The sequence below is a fragment of the Macrobrachium rosenbergii genome, chromosome 22 (genome assembly GCF_040412425.1).
Source record: "Macrobrachium rosenbergii isolate ZJJX-2024 chromosome 22, ASM4041242v1, whole genome shotgun sequence".
Taxonomy (NCBI): Eukaryota; Metazoa; Arthropoda; class Malacostraca; order Decapoda; family Palaemonidae; genus Macrobrachium; species Macrobrachium rosenbergii.
In genome coordinates, this window is record NC_089762.1 from 34297122 (window position 1) to 34323390 (window position 26269).

Sequence of the window (26269 nt, forward strand, 5' to 3'; positions counted from 1 at the left end):
ATGCGACAGCGGAACTAGAAAATGAGGAGGATCCCCTTTCAGCCTACGCTGCAGAGACCGAAGGTGTAGACGACCGTGAGGAACCAACTTCTCTAGGGATTTTAACAGACCCAGCATCACTTACCACTGACGAGCTGGCTGGGACTGCTCCAAGAGGAAGGACCGAGCTACAGCCTTGAACTTTTCCATTCTCTGCATCTAACTATATGTTGGAATAAATTCAACAGCCAAGTACCCTGATTTTGATGGGTTTTCATGGGCTCCCTACATTATAAACCAAATCAATAATTCTCAAGACAGTGAAGAATCTAATGACTAGAGAAAAACAGTTACAATCTAATAACAGTTTATGTGGAAAGTTCCTTTTCATCTGCTCACTGGTCAGTCATTCATGAAATGGTACCAGAGTCAATAAGAAAGAAATATAGCAATGTCAGCCCGCAGACAAGACAATGAAGAGCATAGGGGAAGCGGAAGTTTGGGGCTGTATGCGCTCTGGGTTGGTCCAGGTGGTACTTCGTTCTGGTACGTTAACACCAAGGAAGTGTCAAAATTAGTGAATGGAAAACACATTCAAGACCAAAGTAGTTAAGAAGAAATGAAATGAAAAGAAGCCGAGGAAAAGCTGATTCCATACACACTAAAAGGATCTGACTTCTGAGATGAACAGCATTTACACCAGACTGGATCCTCACATCTAACTACACAACAATTAAGAGGGGAAAATGAATAACTATTTAACATTAATATATTACTATATTAAGTACAATACTGTTCTGCATTAAACAAATGTCAAAATAAATGCTGTACCAGAGACAGAGAGGCAGAGTAAAAGCATAGTGCATATGTACATATACATACATGGTACAAGTGTATGTATATACATACAGGCTAGCCAATAGGCTCGGTTTACAAATCGATTGTGCATGACAAAAACACAATCACTTATGTAACTTTGCAGGACTCCCCAGGGCCCTCCAGGCATCCGCCATCCCAAACAACAAGCTTGACCTGCCACAGACCATCCCTTTTCCCCAGAAAAAACAAATCAGAGATGGACATCTGAAGCAGTGATTGTCATGTATTTTCAGGAACTTTCAGCATATCATTTGTAAAACCAAAACCATCTGTAAATGTAAAACAATTCAAGCTTTCAAACCATATGTAATGAAGAATTCTCCTTACATTGTACAAAGAATTGTTAACCATTTTTCAGGTGTGAGAAACCACACCTGACCATAAAATTATGCCTTTCTTGCTCTGATGTTAGATGCTACCTGTCCGTATGCGGAAGCTTATGTCTAGTCAGAAATTTGTGACAGTAAATCTGGAAGTACCCAGATGCTGTCTCTTATTCATACTGTCTCTACAACTTTACCTAATAAAATTTACTGAAAACTTACAAACTTTTACACAATATCTGATATTTAATCTATAATATTTTCTTTCATTTTGTCTAAAAATTTAAGCACTCATAAATTCATTGTTACTGTGCGAGTTACCTAACAAAGGTGGAGGAGACTGAAGGGCAAGTCTAGACTCCTACTCCTGAGAAGCAAAGGTCAAAAGCTTACAAAATTTCAATGGCCGACATGTTACCACCAACATGAACTTGTGTAGGCAAAATGAAACACACACACACACACACAGAAATGGTAGAATTAGGTAACAGGCATTTAAGAGCCTACAGTGCATCTGTTTGTCTGCTTAAGGAAAAGGAAAACAAAAGTTCCAAGGAAAGGCATAAGAAATATCATTGTTTATATGGTATGCCATTTGAAAATTTAGAAAACCTTTATGCTGTCTAAACACACTGCTTACTTGAGCTCAAGCAATGTACAGTATAACATAGACTGAAATCTTTGGTAGATATGTTTACTGATAAGCAATTCTATTAATCACATTTGGTTAAGGGATATTAACTTTATCAAAACTTGAAATAAAATAAGTATACACAACACTAGAAAGCGAGGGGTACACAGGTATAGAGACAGTCAGACATTCATACTATTGCTTACAACTGGAACCTGCATACAACTCAGACTGGTAGGAGAGCTGGTCATTAGTCCAGGTGATTGGTAAACAGGTACGATTTTGAGTGAGTGTCTGTATTTTCATTTTAATGTCCACTATTATGGCCCGCTATTTCTTTGCAATATCAGTGAGACGATTACAGCTTTTACGCTTAATGTTGAACATCTCGAGTTCAAAATAGTGCAACAATTCTACAAAAAGGGGGCATACAGTAGATAACGCCACTTGTTCATAAATTCTGTATGAATGAGATGAGAAAAAATAATGTTCTGCACACTGCCAAGAGCTAGACACTTACTAACCTACCACACTGATGTGGAATTTAAAATCACGCCACAAATTTTAAATTTGCACTTATTTAAATAATCTTTAATTTATTGCACATAAATGTTTGCATCTTTGACAATTCGCACCTAGAGTATCTACTATACTTTCTACAATGCTGTGATCAAATAACATTAATATTTTTGTTTCAATGACTAAACCAGAAAAAATGGTTAATACAAAAATGTTGTGCTCCAAGCAAATAAACAAGTAATTTCTCCATCGGAAAAACTGATTCTTGACTTTTAAAAGTACAGTACAAGACTACAGACTTTACCATGATATCCATATTTCACATCATCATGGATTCCAGTACCTCAATGTGAGGTAGATTTACTACATACCAGCCCCACAAGTCTCTACAAGACTAATGGAGACCTGTCCTTTTTCAACTTAACTTCTAAACTCTGAGTATGGTCTTTTCTCTGAAGAAAATTTACTCCTCTCCTGAACTCAACTGTCCAGTGATACTTGCCATAACATTTTGCACTAAAAAAATTTACTTGCATAAATTCTCACAATTTGCCATAACATTTTGCACTAAAAAAATTTACTTGCATAAACTATCACAATATGCTAATCAATGTTATAAAATCTGTTTTGCTCTTTCCCTCTAAGTGTATAAGAATGATATGTAAAACTAATTTTCATATTCATTATGGCCACAATTTTCCTTTAAAGAAAAATTATTTGAAAGAACATGCATATAAGCATCACAACTTCATAACAATTCCAAGTATAGAAGCAGGTACACAAAATCTGAGGTATGACTATGGTGGGAGCAACAGGGTTTAATCAAACCCCTAATTAAAGTTTCTAAATTATCTGTCCTCAATTTCAGCACTATACTTCCAATCAGAAAGCTTTTTACATGTGACAGAGGCACACAAAGATGTGATTTTTCAAACCAAACAAAATCAAAAGTGTGTATGTGAACAACAGTTGCAATTTCTGTACCATACAGGGTCAAACAACTTAGGATTTACCCATTTTACTGGTCTGGTTTTCATATCTAAAAACCTTTTGTTCTACAATCGTTCACTTTGAAACCATGTAAAGTTTCAATTACTGCCACTTGATTCCAACTTCAAGTGAAGACTAAAAATCTTTAAGCACAACATATAAAAGATTCAAAACAAAACTTCAGACTTTATCTTTACCACATGACGATTCTTTTGCTGCATTATGATTCGCTTTCATCTCAAGCTGTTTCACTCTGGTGTAAGCCATGGAGCCTCCAAGTACTATCATATTGCTCATCCACCAAAGTACAGCCTTGGCTTCAGAATACCACCATGTAGCTAGAACAGTTTGTGCACAGGCTTTGGCTGTTCCACTGATGTTATGAGTAAGAGGTGATGTTACCTGAAAAGAAAGAAAACACCAGCTTGTAGAATTATAAGAAAAATTCAAACAATGAATAATGAAAATTTTTATAATAATATTTACTATCTGGGCACTTACCTACTGTTGAAGTTAGCTTAAATCTTTTCAACGTAGGTGCGATCAGCATTCAATAGAAAAAAAAGAACGTTTGTCTAGCCCAGACGGACTGTCTAGTTCACCCTTTCTCTAACAAGTGTGCATAGAATCTTTCTGTCCTAGTCAGAATTCTTTTTGACAACCCACTAAGAGGGGGAGACAGTTGTACTTTAACAGTAGGTAGGCACACATATAATAAATTTTATTATAAAAATTTTCTTTATTTGAGATGAATGTAACCTATTGTTGAAGTTAGCTAATTCCTACATTGAGGGAAGGATAGTGGGTTAGTTCACCTAAAAGAACATCGGCTCAGCCAAGCAAGCTTCAAGTTTCTTATAAGAAACTGAACTTTCTTACCTGTAATAGGATCCTTCCAGGTAGTGTAGTACTACCATCAGAAGGTGGATCCATAGCAGGGAATAATGCTCTCAGGAATATGTATAACATAGTTGGAGAAGCTTTGTGGAGAATGCTACTCTTCAGAAGCAGTGTCAAAGAAAACCCCTGTGCCTGGGCCCAAAAAAGTCCAACAAATAACAGTCCAAACCTAACTAAAATGCTATAATACAAAGGTACACTCCTATACATAAAATCTACCTTCAAGTTCCACAGAAACTCAAAATCTACCTTAAAGTTCTACAGAAACTCAAACCCATGATTTAACAACTAGAGATAGCGAAGATATGAAAGCCAAAAAAAAAAACCAAAGATTTAAAAACTAGAGGTAGTGAAGATAAGAAAACCACTCTCTTTTGGTTCAGGAAAAGACTGTCCCTGCCTTGACTAGAGGACTAAGGGCTTTGCTTGCAACTCTCAAAAGAAATTTCTACATCTCTCAAGAATTACTCCTCTATTGCACTGCATTAACCACAGCTTTTAAAAAAAAATTCTTCAAAAAAAGATGTTCCTATTAGTCATACATAATGAATTTTTACCTTAAGTAAAGGTAGAAAATCAGAGTTAGGGTTCTCGTGAATCAACTCAACCAGATTACAAACAAAGAACAGCATTCTTAGACAAAGGAGTGTTTGGTCTCCTCGCTCCACAAAATAAGTTTAACCTCACCTCTGAGAGGCTTTAACCTTTCTAAGTAAATTCTAATTGCTTAAAGTGAATAAAGGAACTTCTTTGTTCCCCCCTTAAAAATTGTTCTTAGTTCTGAACAAGGGTAGAAACTAACACTTTGCAAAAAGGCTTGGAGTTCAACAAAACAACTTTCCTAGCTCAGTGTTTTAACCCTTAAACGCCGAGCCTCTATTTACAAAAACGTCTCCCGTATGCCGGCGGCGTTCAGTGAGTTAGCGCCGAAGCGAAAAAAATTTTTTTTTCAAAAAATCACAGCACGCTTAGTTTTTAAGATTAAGAGTTCATTTTTGGCTCCTTTTTTTTGTCATTGCCTGAAGTTTAGTATGCAACCATCAGAAATGAAAAAAATATCATTATCATATATAAATATTGGAATATATGACAGCAAAAGAAAAAAAAAACATATAATTGTATACAAATCGCGCTGTAAGCACAACGGTTAAAGCTAATGAGTTAATTTTTTTTAGTTGTATTGTACACTAAATTGCAATGATTTTGGTATATAACAAATTGTAAAACGATTAAAGCAACACAGAGAAAATATTATCGCAAAATGATGCATGAATTCATGTAACGCCATGGATTAAAAAAAATGTTTTTTTCAAAATTCACCATAAATCAAAATATTGTGCTAGAGACTTCCAGTTTGTTGAAAAATGAAGCTAATTGATTGAATATTACTAGACTGTAAGTGTTTTAGCTTACAATTGCAGATTTCGACCATTTCGGTCGAGTTAAAGTTGACCGAAAGTCGAATTTTTCTATTTATCGTGATTTATATGAAAATATTTCAAAACTGATAAAAGCTAAAACCATGAGTTATTTTCTGTTGTATTGTACATGAAATTGCGCACATTTTCATATATAAAACTTTTTGTAACGACTAATATAAAACGGTGCAAATATTACGACAACGAGACGAAAGAATTTCTGAGATGTTCGGCCGAGTTACTGCATGAGACGTAAGGAAAATGTTTTTTTCAAAAATTCACCATAAATTGAAATATTGTGCTAGAGACTTCCAATTTATTGCAAAATGAAGGTAAATAATTGAATATTACTAGAATGTAAGAGTTTTAGCTTACAATTGCGTTTTTTGACCATTTCGGTCGAGTTAAAGTTGACCGAAGGTTGAAATTTTGGCAGTTATCGTGATTTATATGAAAATATTTCAAAACTGATAAACGCTACAACCATGAGCTATGTTCTGTTGTATTCTACATGAAATTGCACACATTTTCATATATAAAAGTTTATGTAACAACTAATGTAAAACGATGCAAACATTACGACAACATGACAAAAGAATTTCTGAGATGTTCGCCGAGTTACATGCACAAGACTTAAGGAAAAGTTTTTTTTTTTTCAGAAATTCACCATAAATCGAAATATTGTGCTAGAGACTTCCAGTTTGTTGCAAAATGAAGGTACATGATTGAATATTACTAGAATGTAAGAGTTTTAGCTTATAATTGCATTTTTTTACCATTTCAGTCGAGTTAAAGTTGACCGGCGCTGAAATTTTGGCAGTTATCGTGATTTATATGAAAATATTTCAAAACTGATAAAAGCTACAACCATGAGTTATTTTCTGTTGTATTCTACATGAAATTGCACACATTTCCATATATAAAACTTTATGTAACGACTAATATAAAACAGTGCAAACATTATGACAACGTGATTTAAAGAATTTCTGGCGACGTAAGGAAAAAGTTTTTTTCAAAAATTCACCATAAATCGAAATATTGTGCTAGAGACTTCCAATTGGTTGCCAAATGAAGGTAAATGATTGAATATTACTAGAATATAAGAGTTTTAGCTTACAATTGCGTTTTTTACCATTTTGGTCAAGTCAAAGTTGACCGAAGGTTTAAATTTTGCAGTTATCATGATTTATATGAAAATATTTCAAAACTGATAAAAGCTACAACCATGAGTTATTTTCTTTGTATTGTACATGAAATTGCACACATTTTCATATATAAAACTTTATGTAACGACTAATATAAAACAGTGCAAAAATTACGACAAAATAACGAATTTCTGAAATTTTCGGCTGTTACCGCGGGCATAAGAAAAAGTTTTTTCAAAAATTCACCATAAATCGAAATATTGTGCTAGAGACTTCCAATTTGTTGCAAAATGAAGGTACATGATTGAATATTACTAGAATGTAAGAGTTTTAGCTTACAATTGTGTTTTTCGACCATTTCGGTCGAGTCAAAGTTGACAGAAGGTTGAAATTTTTTGTAGTCGACGTACGGTACATCCACTTGGCACCCAACAGACAATTTTAGTTGACGTATGATACGTCCAGTAGGCGTTTAAGGGTTAATAAAGCCTTTTCAAAGGGTCTGAAAGGCCTGCAGATAAAAATTTTAAGACCACATCCAGGTTCCAAGTAAGAGATTTATAAACCTTAGGGATGTCAGTCTCAAAAGACCTAATGACTTTGTTGAGAGCCAGATCATTAGCAATGTCTACCTGGACATGTTGTTAAACAGAGGAGCATTGACCTATAAGCATTAAGAGCCTGGACTGACAGATTTTTGGTGTACAGTATCTAAAGAAATGAAAATACTTGATGCCACCTATACTGTAGAAGAAGAAAGGATCAATCTAATAATTTAATACAAAAATATGAAGACCAACAAAAATACAAAGACTAGCAGTTCCTTGTTAAGAATAACCCAAGCCCCCAAAAGAGGCTGTACCTTCATGAGGATGGCATCTTTAACCATTACCAACAAAGTCATAATAAAAGGCCTGCAAGAAGTCAGTCAGAAGTATAAGAATTACAGACCGAGCAGCAGATTGCTGATGCCTGTGCCTTCTTGAGGCACATACTCGAAAAAAGCATAGCATCAGACAAAATAAAAGAAACCAAATTTCTGGCAACTATCATCAGGAGAACTATAAGTAATCATCGTGCCTAGCCTGGTGCCAAACACCAAAAAGGGAGAGGAAGGGAAGGGTAAATGGAAATAACACAAAAGTCATCTCCTGACCTGAACATACCTGTCACACCAGGGGTGGACACGTCAGCCAATTCCCCACCTCCAGCCAATGCCATCAACAAGACACAATAGTATCAATATACACCCAATCACAATTCGCACACCAGTCTACTAACTGTAATATACCCATCTCCCATAAATATGTGTACTTTTATCATGATTCATTCACTTTTGTATCTCTCAGTAGAACACTGCCAGAGCACAAGTCAAAACATCCTAGGAAATAAACATCTTTATATGACCTTAGGAAACCTACTGTACCAGCTATATGCTGATGAAGAGAAGGTTATAAAATGCACAGAGAAGATACTATAGTATATATAAATTAAGTAGAGTATACAGTATATATTAAGTGTCATACCTAATATATACAACAATACTGCCCCTAAAGTAGGCGTCCTCCCTAATAATAACAATAATAATAAAACCCTCATAACAGCACGAGTCACATATGGTGAAGAAATCCACAGTGGTGTAGATGTAAATATATATTTTAGAAATATATATACAAAAGAGAGCTTCTGAGAACCTTGAAAAGGAGAATCAAGCAGGTTCATGAAAGCTCTCTTTTGTATATATATTTCTAAAATGTATATTTACATCTACACCACTGTGGATTTCTTGACCAATAACAATAATCATTTCCTGTGGCACCCATGGGGATGCATAGGGCCTTGATGAACTCACGCCATCACATTCTGCCATCACATTCTGTCCTAGGCTAACTCCTCAAGATCTCCCCAACACTCATCTCCTGCTTCCTGCCTCATTGTCCTCAACCATGTCTCCTTTGGCCTACTTCTACCTCTTCTACCAAAGGCAACCCACCCTAGTGTATCTCATACTATTCCCTGTCTTCTATACACATGGCTTAGCCACTTCCAGTGTGAGAGCCTAACATACTCATTGACCAGCTGCACCACCCATTACTTCTCTAATTCTGCTATTTGATATCCTATCCCTCTAATTAATTCCTAAATTGATTATTTTCAACTGCTACAAATTTATTATCCGAAGTCACTGTACTGTACCATGACTCATGCCCATAAGTCAAAATGCTCCTAACCATCACCTTACAAATTTTAATTTTTGTATGCACAGAAAAATTGATATTATTCCAAATATTTTTAAAAATTCCCATTGCCTGATGAGCCTTTTTTAATCTTTCCATAAATTCTGTGCTCAGAGAACTATCCTTATCTAAATAAATACCTAAATATTTAAACTTATCCACTTGCTTTACAACCATGCCTTCAATTAGACAGTCCTGTGCATTGTCAATATTCATATTCATTATTTCAGTTTTTCTACTATTTATAACCAAACCAACCTATCGACATTCACTCACTGGACAATCAAACACTCTCTGCATCTTTTCTGGTCCCTTGCAGATCAAAACTATATCATCAGCATAATCTAAGTCAACAGGTTTCCCATTTTCTCCCCAAAATATACCTGCATCTGCTTCTCTATTAACCCTTCTCATAAATTAACCCATGACCAATACAAAACAGAGGAGACAGAATGCCACCCTGAATCACACCAGATTTAACTTCAATCAGATTACTCAAGCAACCATCAACCATCACTTTAAAAGATGTGACCTCATGCATGTCCATAATAACCCTCACAAACTTTTCCAGGTATTCCATAATGCCTCATGATTTTTCTCATAGTCCATCTCAAAATACTATCAAAGGCCTTTTCAAAATCAACAAAACAAAGACTTAACAGTTTTCATTTCATTAGCTTGCTGCATTAAATGCCTAACTATGAAGATCTGACCACTGCAACCCCTCTCCTTTCTAAAACCAGCCTGTTCATCCCTCAGAGTAACATCAACCACTGGCTTAAACCTATTCAACAATACTCTACTGAAAATTTTCAAGGCTACAGGTGGCAAAATGATTCCCCTCCAATTGCCACAACTACTCAGATCTCCTTTCTTTGGAAGTTTAATAATCACACCATTCTTCCAACCTGATGGTATTATCCCTGTCACCCATATCTCATTGAATAATATCTCCAAGACAAATACTAATCTATCATCCTCCACTTTAAACATATCCGGGAATAAACCATCCTCTCCAGGTGCCTTATAATTCTTTAACTGTTTTATTGCCTTAACTACTTCTAGCCTGATCTCACCTTTATCAGTACAGGGTATTTATATCTTCTTGAGCAGGAGGTATATCCTCTTATGTTAATAATAATGCTCTGAAAGCTGACTGAGATAATGACTCTTGTAATTGTCCCATCTACAATAATAATAATGATAATTAAGATCCATAGCATTGCCTCCTGATATGGATAACCTGAGGATATATTCTGGACTGAGCACCTTTCTTTATACTGCTGATTGGCTAGGTCAAAAATCTACCTTTTCTTATTACTACAGCTTTAAAGTCCTATATTAATTAATGAACTGCATAGCATTATATCCTTCACGTCACTGTAAATACAAATATTTGTTAAAGCTGAAAAGCAAAAGGCTGTTACTAACCATTTACAATATCCTTACCTGAATCTGAAGACCTGTAACATAACCAATAGCAAAACCAAACAGGCCTCCAAGTACCATCATAGTCCAATAATTCCATCCCGCTGACAGAAGGTTTACTACTGCAGGTACTTCTCCAGCCAACACAATTAATGGTAGGAACACAAAGCAGGCCAGCGCATTGTTGTAATATGATAAAAGTGACACAGAACTATCTACACTTGGCAAAACCTAAAAAGAAAAGAAAATTGCAATATTGTAGATACAGTAGTTGTACTACATTTCATAACTTATCAGGTGACAATTACATAACAATTCTTACCAATTATAATACCAGTTTTCAAAGACTGTTAATATCTTCCACATTAATCTCATGTACCAAAATTTTTTAAAACAAATGTTGAAGTTCCCAAACATAACACACTTTTTTTTTTTCATAAAAACCCATTTATATATTCCCCAGGCCAATTTATAGTCTTCAAATATCCTGCTATGACAATGTCTTGTCTAAAAGACTAAAGATAATTACTGTTAATCAAATACACAAATATGGTCCTCAAATACTGATTGATCACCAGCCTCAATTTTTGTGGTTTGGAAATAAGGCTAATAAATCAGTGGGACTTGAGGCAGAGAGGAATAAAAGTATACCTTAGTTTACCCAGACCACTGAGCATTTTAACAGCTCTCCTAGGGCTGGCCTGAAAGATTAGACTTATCTTCCGTGGCTAGAACCAACTGGTTACCTAGCAACAGGACCTACAGCTTACTGTGGAATCTGAACCAAATTATACAGAGAAAGGAATTTCTAACATCAGAAATAAATTCCTCTAATTCTTCACTGGCTGGCTGGAGACTCAACATGGGCCCAGCAGAGTGCTAGCTATACCAACTCGTCCAACGAGGAACTTGAAACTCGATACTTGAGATATGGGTTGGTATGAAAAACTTTTTTATTTTTAAGAAAATCAAGTATGGTTTATAACAAAGAAACTAATTACTTGAGAGATGGGTTGGTATGAAAAACTATTTTTGTTTTTTATTAGAAAATCAAGTTTGATTCATAACAACCCACTCACTTGTACATTTGCTTAAATCACAACCTGGATGGGGGAATCAAGCTGCTGAATATCATCAGAGCGGTGACTGAAATCTACAGGATCCACAGAAGGAACTGGGGGGTGGTATAGGTCAGTGACCAATTGCTCAGGTAACAGAGAGGGTCATTACATTATAACAATATCTCAAAGTAGTCATATCAATCACTTAAAGGGTCTTGGGTCTGACTGCTCTACATGAAACTAAAGAGTTGTTATGTATACTGTTTTCTGTAGAGCAGGGGACTTTAAATTACTGACAGGGTTTGAGGGAAAATTCTCACCTAAGATACACACAAATCAAAAAAAAAATAAAAAACTGATAAGAAGAGTAGTTCCTTAATCCCAGATTCTGCAATACGGCATAAAACCATCCTTTTATTTATAGGTGCACTCACATGTTCAGTCTCAATTCCACTCGTTCAGGTATATCGAATTTCTAGCCATGAAACATACAAGATGCCATTAGAGAGTATTCCACTTTTGCAAAGCAACTGGATATACAATGCAAATGAAATTATGCATGAAAACATGTAAACTCTATTAAATACACAAACAAAGGTTTAAGTTGGAGTTTCATTATAACACTTCACTTCTTTTTGTGATGTTTTGTGCAGAACGCATCCTTCACATACTGTTCACTGTCACCAATGTGAAACAAAGTTCACAGTGATGTCTTCAAACTTTCAATTATTCATCTTGGTTTATTAAATTCCACACTATGTACTTTCAAGAGTTGAGGCAAACTGACTCAATCGGCTGAGTATTGCAATTTCCAAGTTTTCTTGCTATTTGTGTAAATATACTCTTCCACCATTGTGGTACTCCATAAAATTTTTGATTGTGTAAGGATTTTTCAAAAAATTTGTAGAACCATGTACATCATGTTTGATTGTAATTGTTTCTCTTTTTCATTCTTATATGCCTGATCTTGAGATTATATCTTTGCTACTGCACTGTGAAGAAAAAAGGTGCAACATATGCAAGACATCAGAAATTAGTAATTTTAAATTAGTACTTACTTTCTTGGTAAAAATGGCATTAAGAGAAACAAACGCTGATGCCAGGACTCCAAAGATTACTCCCAAAACTGACAAAGATCCTGAAAAATTATGAGCACTATTAATTTTCAAATTTAAACTGCTTCAGGAAACACTTTAGACCTTTCCCAATTTTAAAATATAAAAGCATACAGAAAAGGGTCTTCCTAATTACAGGAAGAAACTTTTCAACAATACATGAGGGAAATCTGATTCTTAAAAATCAATACACTTTTAATTTCATAAAGAGTTCATAAGCATATTATGCAATATATGGTACACATAAGTAATAATGTAGAGTACATGGAAAATTTACAACTATTACAACTATGATATCAAAATATCGTGCAATGTTTCAAAATAAACTTTTTTCATAAAAACCAATAACTCTCAATTAGCCTTATTTCATGATCAATAACATTCTAGAAACTTTAGTTCTTTTTGAAGATTAGCACAGCAGTTAACTTGTAAGCTCTCAGCTTTGCTGCCAAACCCAAGTGATCAGCAGCCAATCAAAAAAGCGCCCTCACAGTCACAGGCTTATAAGTCACTCACATTACCTGTCACTAGGTCTTTACTGCATGCTTGGTCTACCACCTACAACCACACTGCCATGCACATGTCGTGCCATGACCGATCAAAATCCTCAGAATACAGCTAGTCTCCACACTCCTGTGTGAATACAGTACACATTTTCCCGAAGTTGGAGACCCTACCTTTATCCTGAAATAAGTCTGAAATTTACTGTGCATCCTAGAGGTCAAAGGGAACATGTTTCATAAGCCTATTATCCTAACCCTAGAGGAAGGTCATCCTTGCTTGACAGCAGACAGAACTCATGTATACGACCTCTGGATGAAGTGTACATACTGTATTACACTTAGTTACAAATAGTAAAGTACATTTTGGCTTTTAGCAACATTTTTTTCTAAAGATTTTGTACCTTATGGTCTAATTTTATTATTTTGTCTGAAAATTGTTTTATTTTCTAGCAGAAAGTTTTACTTGCATAATTTAGTTTTGTTACTTTAGCAATACATCTTTATTTCTCATATTAGATATGTCAGATGTCTATGCTTTCAAAGGCATCACATTGTTTTTGGATGGAATCGAATACTATTGTTCTATTAACCTGATATTAATCTCAGTGATATGACTGTCCCTTGAACACTATTCACAATAATGTGCCAGGTAACTTTAATATAATTACATTAACTATAGAGTTTCCTTATTTGATTTTGGCTGTTATTTCAGCAAGCCATTCAATTTTTTATTTGTCGAAAAGACATATCCTCTGATGGACATCTAGACAAAACATAATTTTAGAGCCTAAGTGCTCTTATTTTGAAGTTTGTCTTCAATATAAGCTTGACCAATTTTTAAACACAAAAAAAAAAACTCAAATTCTTCATGCCTGTTTTCTCTTACAAGGGTTTAAAGTCATATATGAGGATGGCCTATTTTTTTTTGTCTTCAGACATAAGATTAGGGAGTCTAGTTATGGACTGGTCATTAACATTTGAACTGAAATTACTAAACATGGTAATAAGGGTAGCTAATTTATCTAGAACAATCTCCCACCCACCTAGGGGACCTACAGGGGATGAGCATGGCTCTGTCACAAAAGATGTCTGTCCATGGATTTATCAGACATACTCATCACCCTCAATACCTTAAGAGTCATAAGTCAGCCAATATCAAAACCATCAATGAGGGCAAGGTTAGACATCATTCTTTTGCCTCATTCAACCATGTTACCTACTTGAATTGTATGTGTAAGAAGGCATGGCATCTATCACTCTCATTCAAGTATTGCACAAAATCAAAATTTTATCCTAAGCCACACATGGGTTGCCACCAAAAGTTCAGTCACAATGCAAAAAAAAAAAGGAATGGGTAAGAGGTAAAAAAAAAAAAAAGCCTAATTTAGGTTTGAGCAACAACTTACGGCCAAGTTATGAGTTGGTTCTAAGCAGTTGCTCTCTAAAGCCCTCAACCCAATGGCAAGTTGCTAGAAGTCAAGGGGACACAAAAGTACAAAAATGTAACACAATACTTCCATTATACCTTACAAAAAGGCATTTGACACTCAGAAGCCAGTAACTCAAGAGATTGACACTGGTGAATTAACATTATCTGTTTCGGTTTCAATATCGAGAAATTGTCACCCAATAAAGATGAAAGAAAAATAAGGATGGAAAAGGGAAAAATAGTTTGAAATATGGATAAAATAGTGAAATGAAAAATGAAACCATTAGCTTCTAGCAATCCTACCATAAGAAACAATCTGGGAATTCTGCTCAGCTGTTAACAACACTACAGACAATAAGACCGGTGATTACTGGGCACCTGAAGCTCCAGAAAGCACTTTTTTTCAGGGGACACTAACATTTTATATTAAAGATATTTAATGCAAGACCACAAGTAGCATTTCAATTTACTAAAAAATTAATGTATCTCCAAGTTAATAATACAAACTACTAACCTGCCTCATTCTCTTGGTCCACTCCTAAAAAAAATCCCCCGATAATAACAGCACAGCACGCTATAGCGGGCATAGATGTTTTCTGACCTGAAAATAAAAGAAAATGAGTACAATATTCCACTTCTCCTGTGAACACAGCCTGTAACAGGCCCATATGCATGATAATTATATTTCAGCTCACTAAGAGATGAAAAACAAAATATTTTGTGAAAAAAACCGTAAGAGTCAGTCAAAATACAACATGCATCATTTATACACAGAGCTGTTATTCACCAACTATTCTTATGTATACTTAAATCTATTTAGAGAGTAAATAGTACAAATGAAAAGCCTGACTTTTCATAGCAGACAAAAATTATATATCTATGCAAAACCATAACTTTTAACATAGCCTACATTATGTGAATGACTAAATCCCACACATCAAATTCCAAGGACATGCTGCAACTCACTCCCTCTCTCTCTCTCTCTCTCTCTCTCTCTCACACACACACACACACACACACACACACACACACACACACACACAAACCACAGCAAACCCTGTGAACAAGTCATTCGCCCGCACTCTTAGAACTGTCACAAGAAGAATGATAGGAGGAGGGAAATTTTTATAAACAGATGGTTTGTATGATAAGAGAAAAAATTTCCTCTCCCAACAAGTAGCGAAATCCGTTAAGTATCAAAGATTTACATACACACACAATACCCTAGAGCAATTTATGTAGCTTATAGTGTAATAACAATTCCATATAAAGAAATCAGCAGCCTATCCTAGCTACTGTAGTAATCCATAATTACCAATAAATCATTGATATATATTAGCTTAAGCTCAAATACCTCATGATGGGTTTCAGACAGCATAAGGATTTCATAAATTTGCATATGCCATACCAAATAAATAACAAAACTTTAATATGCCCTGCATATGCATGCACTCACACACAAAAATTTGGATAAAATGTTCATTGAATTTTCAATGTGAGTCCACACATGCTCACATGCAGTGCATACAGTGTTTTATTTATTACTATTACTACTCTGGCACCTCTTCTTGAATTCAATGCAAACTGTAAGACCCTCATCAAAAACTGCCAATATTGGTACATACCTAAACAGAACAGGAATTATCATAGTAGTTATTATGAATATAATGTGAATAGGTTTATAAAGCTCAGAATACTTCATATTACCTCCTTCCAATAATTACAACCTTAAAAAGTTATTGTATATAGTTTGAATCCCACTGACCCAGCAAAGCAAACCTTTGCAAATATTTAAGTGGATAAAAATAAAAAAAAAATATAAACAAGGAAAATGTGCAGACAGTAAACAAGAACTTAAAATAAGCAGCATGTTAAAATTGGGTAAAATAAGGCTAATGAGCTAACCAGCATATAGTGCATTAATCTATATCACTTACTGGTATCAAGCAAATATCAAAACACCGGGAACCAGAAAAACCTTATGCTAGCTACATGAATGCATCATTCTCCCCTGAAATTAACATGGTAAAAACTTAAAAATACTTTCCTTCTGCTAAAAGTACCATCCAGGATGGCAGCAGATGGGCTGTGAAACCCTACAAAAATTTCACCATGAAATTAACCAAAATCTATTTTACATATGTGCAAAGGCAACAAATGGAATAGATATTTTAAAGATAAAATAAAATAGGGAATTTAAAAATTCTGGTAAAACAGTTGGCCAAAATATCTAAGGCTGAAAAAGCCTCAATTCAACAAGCTACACATGAAAAGTAAGGCTCTTTGCTAACTGGGACCTCAAAATCCACAGGTTGTATGCACAGCTAGCAGACAGTTTTCTTAAGCTATCTAGGATTCATGAAGAAGAATGTTAGGTAATTATGACAACCGGGTTTGTTAAACAAATACAGATGTCATAAAACACTCAACAACATTATACAGTACCTGAAACTTACCCAACAATATGTATGTGAAGATGACGTTGAAGACAGTTGTTAACGATCTTCCTACATAATAAAATGCCACACCTACATACTTCAAACAAAGGTTGTTCAGGGTGATCATGCCTACAAACATGAAAGTTAAGGGTAAAACCTGTCAAAAGAGAGTAATTATATCAGTAATTGTACCAGTTCATAAAAAAATTAAAACAATAAGATGCCCCAACAGGCTTAACTGATGCATAACATGCAGTATCAGGAAACACTTTTGCAGCAACAAAGAGGGTGAAGCAGTATTGAAATTTGGCCAGATACACAAAAATACTGAACAGAATATTCAAGGTGCCTAAAGAAAAGTTTGTAACAGAGAAGAAGTTGAAACAGTCACAAGATCTGTAATGATGTAAGTGCAGATAGCATCTAAGTTAAAGATTGTACTTCAATATCTAGTGAAGTAACCCTAACAAATATACCATATTCCAAGTTATTATTTCCGACACTACGCCATTTCCTTTTAGGATAGCTCCTGCAAAAAAAGGACAATGTTCATTCTTACATTCATAACTTAAGATTCATGGATGAACACTCTGAGAAAGAAACATTACGCAACACAAACATCTTCATAAATATACAGGGGGTTCATCAGTGCTTGGAACACCCCCTAAACAAATGAGCCATTCACTTCTATTCTGAATGCATTCTTTTTACAGGATGATGAGGCCCTCCCTTTTCAATAACTCTCTCTTTTCACCATTATTTCACATACACTAACATTTTCTCACTTTTACAAAGCTCTGCATGTCTCACCTTTTCAATTCTTCTTGGATTACCTACACAGTTTCAAACTTTTTTTTTTTAAATCTGTATTTGACATCTAAACTTGAATCCCAAGACTTTGTCAACACAACGGGAATAGTCTACTATACCTCTTCCATGGTCTTTCTTTCCATCATAACACCTGCATCTTTATCCAACTCACTATTAGCTCTTTTACACATCCTAAGCATCAAAGCACCCTTGTTATTTTAAAACCTTTGCAATCAGGGACCTATTGCAACACCATTCGCTGAATTCGATACAGTACATGGTATTGAACTGAAACCCTGAACACTGTCCCTTTCAAGATCGCACCTTTTTCCTGTACTTCATCTCTAGTCTTCATTATCTTGATTTTCTTTAATTGACAGAATTCCATCTTCTCTTCTCTTCTTGGTGTTTTGATATTTTTCAATATATAAAAATCATATTTCCAGTCCAAACTAATGTTCATTTAAGGCTATGTACTCTACATGTGTAATCATAAATTGTTCATTTATGTTTTATTTAACATTTTTTCTTATTTGTCCAGTATAAGAAATACTGAAACCAAGATTTTTATAATTCTTTGTCATATATATATATCTAATAATGTTAATTATAATAGTTATTGGGGTTTATACGGGCACAGACACGTTGAGAATGCATTTAGTACTTAACGCATACATAATCATAAATTGCTAATTTACATTTAGTTTAAATTTCCTCTCTTATTATTATTGTATAAGAAATATTATACCGTATAATTTTTTTTATTATTCTTTGTATGTATAACCAATAATGGTTGTTATAAGAGATATTTAGGTTCAAATAGGCATGAACAGATTGTCTGAATGATCAACATGACTAAAGTATTCTTGTTACAGGTGTTCCCAATTACCCACGGATTCGAAGATCCGCAGGGGAGAGGAGGTCTTGGAACTTATACCTACAGAAGTACAGATGCCCATGGCAAATCTGTCATCTAAAATGTGTCAGGAAACGAACTGACACATATTTAGGCTACTGTAAAGTGATGGGTTCAAGGTGAAGCAAATGAAGACTTTCATTCTAGTACATATATGCCAATTCCTTGTATAACAAAGAATTTAACATCAACAAAACCACTGTATCAGACTTCAAATTCAAATTAATGAACAGTTTTATGATATATGTAAGTTTATATAGAGCTAATTATTAACTTCCCTGAACCATATCTACTCCAGGAAAACTTACACCATATTCAGGAAAAGTAACATCATATTCAAACTCTACAAACTGCAATACTGTAATATAAATGGCTGACTTGGAGGCTGAGTTACATATAACAAGCAGCACACTATAAAAACAAAAGAAATATTACCTGTCTGACTTTATTTTTGTCCAGATGTCCAACTTCAGGAAATGTTATTAACTTAGGGAAGACCTTCGATCCTTGACCGAGCAAAACACATGAAGCTACAGTGACTAAACACTGAAACCATGTGACAAAGAGCGGCGCATCTTTATCTTGACCTGATGAGCCACCAAGGAGATACTTGTTGACAAACACCATCGATATGGATACAGCCCTTGGATATGGAAAATAATCTTTAATAGTTCACTTAGATGAAAATTACAATGTAGTCAAAAGGTTTACTAAATATGATAATAAAAACTTCATTTGCTTCTAAAGCAAGCTGAATTTTTCTTACTGTACATAACCATGTTCCTACACATTTAATGCTTTCACCTCCAAAAGAATGTCCTAAACCCTATCAAGAAGAGGTGATATGCCATTTTGAAAAGAAACAATATTGAAAGTTCATCCTGACACTGAACTTAGCATTTCGTTGTGCACTAAGAACTGGCCCTTGATAAGCAACTCAGGGGCATATGGTACTATTACAATATCAAATGCACTGCAAGAGAAACAGTAACATAACAATTCAACATATTAATGCTGACCTGATCATTTAATTTTAAACTGAGAATCCTGGGCCTGGATTTGCACTCCAAGGACAAATGATTCAGATATGCAGTAGAAGGAGTACAAACAGAATTACAACTTTAACTACAACGTAAAGAAATATCTTAATGTTGACATTATCATTTCATCACATAACAAGAACTCTGCTCTTGGCTTTATACTCCATGGGCAACTGATACAGAGAGGCAGAAGGTGTAGCCTACACTAACGATGCATTTAAGTAGTACAACGTGTATTCTGTGATAAAATTACTACTATTAAACTAAAACACAACATCTTATCATTTCATTATGCAACCCCAGGCACAAATTATACAGATAAATAGTATGAAGTGTGCACCAAGACAACATTATAACCATAGAACTAAAATTCATACCCAATGAAATCTGGCCACATTAACAATAACCTCTTTCTTTAATTCCTATGTGGACACAAACTATGACACCGTGGGAATATCTCTTCTGAGATAAAATGCAGACAATTGATGCTAATCTGTAGTAGAAAGTGTGACCTATGAAAATTATGAAGGCCAATTACCCAAAACATTTTAAAAGGGTGTAACACATTGAAATTTAATTATCTTAACACTGATCTTATCTTTTCATTTTTCACTAAGAACACTGATACTAAAAGTTTACACCTAAGGGGCAAATCATGTGGATAGGTAACAGAAGGTACAGTATACTCTATGAAGACAGTACAATAATTACACCAAGATTTAACAGAAACCTAAGATTAAACAGAAACAGTACCACATTAAAAAGCTGATATCTTAATTCTGTACTTATCTTTTAGTCAGGACATGGGTGCTAAAGGCAACACCAGGGGTCCAGCAACAGCCCTCTGCACAAAAGTCCAGTCAAGTTATATAATAACAAAGATTTGTGACAAAATTTCCTTCATAGATTTCTCTTCTGAACACAATTTCACTACTTGAAGACTGGCCAGTCATACAAAATATTTAACTACTACTGTTGGGCCCCATTCTCTATACAAAGGGATTGGGTTGCAGGCTATTCACTGAATGTTAGTGGGTTAAATGAGTGTGACCAATTTGAAGGAGATACAGCTGATGCTCTTTCTGGTGTGAAGAAAACAACAATCTAACAATATGTTTCACTGGTTTGATATGCTTTATTTCATCAGATTTAATATTGCATTTCCCTGTCATTTAATCAGAGGATACATTTTAGACACTAAATAATCACTGATTGGAACTGTTAAATTTACCATGACCACACTGACTGTGGCTTCAGTTACTATTTCACCATATTTATTTCCTTATTGCCCCCATCATCAGGGATCCAATATATAACTTGCAAAGTATAAACTATTTGTTGTACAAGAAAATTCTTTGAACAATAATTTTTGATGTGTTTCTAAAACACTTCTAGATCCATAGTATTTTATAAATTTCTATGTTAGCATAATTCTCACACATTCTCTTCAGGTCTGCTGTGAAGAAAGCACTGTTAGGTAATCAGAGCACTGTATATTTGTTTTATTATATACGATATGGCAGCAAATCATATACATGATAGCCACTTGGACCCACTGGTATAATAATAAATTGGTGTAAACTCTTACAGCTTGTGTGTTGTACTGAGCAGTGTTTATGATGTTCAAGAGTATATGTATTTCTTTGATACATAATACAGAAAGATACCAGTTCAGACTTTGTAGATAATCCGGCAAGAAGTTCTAGTACTGAAGTAGTTCTCATCATCATACAAGAGGGTTGGAGGACAGTTTTTCAAAAACAATTTTCAACTGTCAATTAACCCTAATACCTATAATAGGAAAATCACTTCCATGTATCCTTATATTGAGCTCAGGGATATGGATTCCAACTCTGATACAGTATATGGAATGGGGGGACACTTTTTCTGTGGAGCGTCTGGAGATGACTGATTAGGCTCTCATAATGCAATGGGTTCCCTCTCTCCCTCCCTCATTCACACAAACACACATATATGCTACAAAATGCTCATGCTTTACTTACCAGTAAAGGCTGACAACTGCTGTAATCTTAACATATTTGTAGAAAAGTGACTCTTGTCTGATCCCTAAAGATTCCATCGTAGCCCTGTAAAATACAAGAAAGCTTGAGAGAAAAACAACTCTGAAAGCCAACCAAGTTCTGACAATCAATATAAGCGCTATGAAAGTAAACAGAGCTTACAGGAATTTAATGACATGCAGACAGCCCTTAAGACCTAAGATGAATCACTAAAACACTACGACATACACACCTGCTAATGGCAGCAGTTCTCCAAATCCAAACACCATATCAAAAATTCACTTTTTAACTTTAAAAACCTGTCAAAAGTTTCATGAAATAAAAAAATAAGAGAAAACAAAATTCAAACTAATCATTATGTTCTAAATTAACACACCCCTTCTATAATTCTGCCATACACTCAGTAAACTTGGATCAACCAAGCACTAATTATCTTCCTAAAAGCTAGTGGAATGGTAATTATACTGTATGACACTTTTTTTTTTCCTTTCACCTAAGGTGAGCTAGTCCATTACCTCATCTACAGCCCTATGTATTTTTAACCTTTGCCTGGGTAAAAGGCGTTTTTTAAGGAACATGAAAATTATAGAAGCAACTTGTGATAATGAACCCCACATAATCTTATTTCAGTAAATAATAAAGTTCGATATCCTGGAAACCGGAGCATAACATTCTCCCAAAAAATAATTTGGCTGTGACAACATATGAACAGGTGCTATTCACCAGTGCATCAGCAGAGCGTGATGGGAATGGATGCAACCAGCAGTGTGTAGGACAAAGGGTTCTTTTCCTTTTAACTACTACAATCATCTTGATTTCAATTCATCGCATGCATCCATTATCACAGCACTCCAGTTCCCTGTTACCCTTATCGTGGAAGAAATTGGCTCTTACATATTTACACACTTCAGCACTAAAGAACTTTGGTGCTACTTTGGCCTGTTATCTACATGTCACCTACTCCAAGATGCTAGTACTAAACACCATTGAATAAACGTAAAGTATACGGCTGCAGGAAGATATCGGTTATTAATAAAATTTGTGGCTATACAATATAGAAATGGGTGTATATATCCCATGCAGATTCCGCCATGTTTAGTACTAGCACCTAGGAGTAGATAACACCTAGATAACAGGGCAAAGTAGCACCAAAATTTTATATTTTCATTAAATATTGAGATGGAAAAAACCTCATTTTATCTAACCTAGAGCACTATAAATTCAAATAAAATCACAGGGTTGCAACCTAACCTAGGAAGTGAAGTCCTTACCTGGCCAGGGGGCTTTTCCCCCCTTGGACTTCCCCATACTTCACCTAACCCAGGGTACTCTAAAAATAAAATTAATGGGTTGCCACCTAACCCAACCGAAACTTATCTAACCTAAGACCCTGGGTCCTTGAATGATTGGGGGGGGCTTTACCCCTAGACCCCCGTTAACATAACTACAGTCACCAGGTCCTTACTTACCTTAAACACTATCAGTGCTTGCAAAAATATTCTGGGGATGTTGGAAACACTGAAAAAATTTGAATGAGCTGAATAATCCAAGGAACAAGAGTTACACATCTGTACGAAAAGAACCGTGACTGCAGACTGAAGCTGGATTTTTCAAGCAACACCTGAATTCCAAAATCCCACTTAATTGGTGAAACCTACAACAAATGAATGAATCAGCTTTCAGCATATTTCCAGATAACAATAACAAGAGACATTCCAAACAAGCTAGCCAACCTTAACAACAATGCACTGAGACAAAAAACCCATATAGGAGCCTCCATCACTCAAACATCAAAATATAAACAAAATATCAGTAATAGAAAATTTGAAACATATTTTAGCATTACTTTCATAATCATTACTCATAGGTCACTAAGGAGACAAAAGAACAAAGCAAATTGCTCCAATGTTGAGAATTGGTATTTGACTAAAGTAAAAATAAAAAACATAATTTTTTGGTAACTAGCCTATTAGTGTTGACCTGCATGATCTACAGTAGGCTGCAAGCTATTTTTCCAACTGCTTAGCCAATATTATGATTTAGTTAATGCATTCCCTGCCTGTCACACTTATGAAATGCAGTCATTTTTCATTTTCCCAAACTCAAATTCATGGGTTTAACATTCATATTCCTCATCACTGTTGATTTAAGGGGGGGGAGGTTCTCATGGATCAATGGATCAAAGGAAAATGGATGGGTTGCCTGGGCAATAATGATTAACGTTGAAATGCATAAAAAGTTTTCGTCGCAAAAACAAGCAATATGATTCATGTATTTAGCTAGGAATTAAAGTCTCCGTTAATTACCAAATAAATATAGGCTCTCATAAGTCACGGTCTGATGCTTTTCAATTAACTATGGTAACCCAACTCAATCCTGGATTGTATAAAGTTAGGCTAGCCTACAGGTAGTAGCAAATCTGCAAGCTTTGTTGAGCCATCATTTAGCCTAGACTACAATATAAAGTTTCACTTTGTGGTGGGCAATATTCCTATGTAGGGATTTACAATTAACAGTGGAAGGCTTACCTCTAGAACATCAACTAACACGTAGCCTGTACGAGATATTTGTGCTGCTTGTTCATCTAAAGTTCTGAAGTTCAGCGGCTCACACCTCCTATGCTACTCTTGCACTCACAGCGAACAGTTAGGTTACATTAATTTCCAAAGCCGATTATTACGAAAAAAATTCAGTTATTTACGGTAAGATAATGTAAAAAACGTATTATATTACATAATTTGACACATATGATATATCATATAATAAATACTCGTTAAAATGTAATTATACACAATGTTTTACCAACGGTATGATAGACAGACTGTGAGATCGTATTGTCTGCTAGCTTTATTTTTGTTTACGTCGACTACTGAAACGTCATTTTGTCCGAATCTTATATTATAGTATCCAGAACGAATTATATTTTTTTACTTAAACAAAATAGCTCTAAACAACTTATAAAACTTATAAAATTAATAAAATTATATGATTACACATAAATTTGTCTAATATGTCTTATTATATATTGTTAATAAATTTTCATTGAAGTGATCATGTAATCAAACATACGAACAGATTTTTTCTTGTTATATCTAGTACACTCAATCGACGACAGTTGGAGAGGCACGGTGGACATGCGATGTAGCAGGTTTTGGACCTATTTCTGATGGAATTAGATGCCCAATGAGGAGGTTCAGCAAACGTTATAATACGATTTGACAACAGATACTGAAATGGAGGCCTAGTAGTATCTCTGTGAAGAGCTTGAATACAGTATATATATTTTGTTGTTGCCAATTGTAAATGCAAATAAAACCATTAAACCACGACTGAATATAATTGCTATAAGGCCGGGAGAGAAGACAATGAAAATAATGCTCAGAAGAAATGTAATATCGAGGACTTGTCAACATTTCTTTAATGATGGTAGCGAACAAGTAAATCATTACCTTTGGTAGGTTTTGGTATATAAAATATTCAGTGCTGTAGATGAGCTAAATATAATAGCTTGTTCACTAAAGCTTAAACCATCAACAATTACATGACAAGTATGAAAGTAACTGGTATGTGTCCTTCAACGTCTAAGTAAAAAAGCTCGATAAACTGTTGCCCTGTGGTTAACTAAATCAAAGCCATCACATAAATAAATTTGAGGAGGTATGTAGGCTACTAGTATATCCACTGTTAAAAAAACTATCATTATTACTAGTGGAAATCGTTATATTCGGAGCAAAATAGTCATTGATACAATAAACCCAAAAGACCGCTAACTTGCAATGCAAGCCTCCACACAATCCAATAATCAAATGGGAAATTTGGAAAACAGAAATAAACATGAAAAATGGATAAACGTAAATCAGAAAACAAGTAAAAATAGTATCCACCTACACAGAAAAAAGTGTAAGTAAAAAAAAAACAATGCAACATTGTTTAAAGTATTATTACAAGCTATCTTGAACTTGAGAGTATTTGCAGCAATATGATAAGTCCAAAATGTATAGTATAATGCATCATTGAATGTAGAATACCATTGGTATGGATTGTAGTTCTTAAGGACAAGTCGTGATTACCTTCGTATCTTTTGACTTTTGATGCAAAGGCTAACTTTTCAGTAATCCTAATATTCATTCGAAAGTTCTAGTGGTAAGGGAGTGATACGATTAAACACAAACCTACAATGCTTACAAATTTATAACAAACATACACGCCTAGTGTGATAGCAATGGGTCGCAATAAGGCCGGAGAAGACAACTGAGTCAAAAAGGGAATGGATCATTTGCATTTTAACGGAAAAAAATTCATAAAGTGTTTCTGAAACATAATACAGCTCTCATTATACAGTTTCGCTGACATTAAAAGAATGTTTGAAATAATGAATAGCATAAACATTATTGCATATCTTTGTTCCTTCTACAACAAGAACTAGACAGCAGTATTAAGAGAAACTGAGTAAGTGATTATTATTGGCAAACTTTTATAAATTTATT

General features: G+C 34.8%; 1 protein-coding gene across 5 annotated transcripts in view; it reads right to left on the reverse strand.

Annotated features, from left to right (window-relative positions):
• nac (GDP-fucose transporter nac) overlaps positions 1 to 26269 on the reverse strand; it is a 91353-nt gene that overhangs the window by 20021 nt on the left and 45063 nt on the right. For 3 of the 5 annotated variants that reach the window (XR_010856717.1, XM_067124632.1, XM_067124630.1), the window contains 7 exons: positions 21765 to 21848; positions 19157 to 19364; positions 17014 to 17152; positions 15072 to 15158; positions 12569 to 12648; positions 10471 to 10680; positions 3519 to 3723 (listed from right to left, as the gene is read on the reverse strand). Coding sequence is in view for 3 of the 5 variants with exons in the window: in XM_067124630.1 (XP_066980731.1) it covers positions 3519 to 3723; positions 10471 to 10680; positions 12569 to 12648; positions 15072 to 15158; positions 17014 to 17152; positions 19157 to 19364; positions 21765 to 21848 (1013 nt within the window). In the remaining 2 variants the exon portion in view is untranslated. Of the gene's footprint in view, positions 1 to 3518; positions 3724 to 10470; positions 10681 to 12568; positions 12649 to 15071; positions 15159 to 17013; positions 17153 to 19156; positions 19365 to 21764; positions 21849 to 24310; positions 24656 to 26269 lie in introns of those variants that run through there. The other 2 variants (XR_010856718.1, XM_067124631.1) reach the window with 1 other exon arrangement.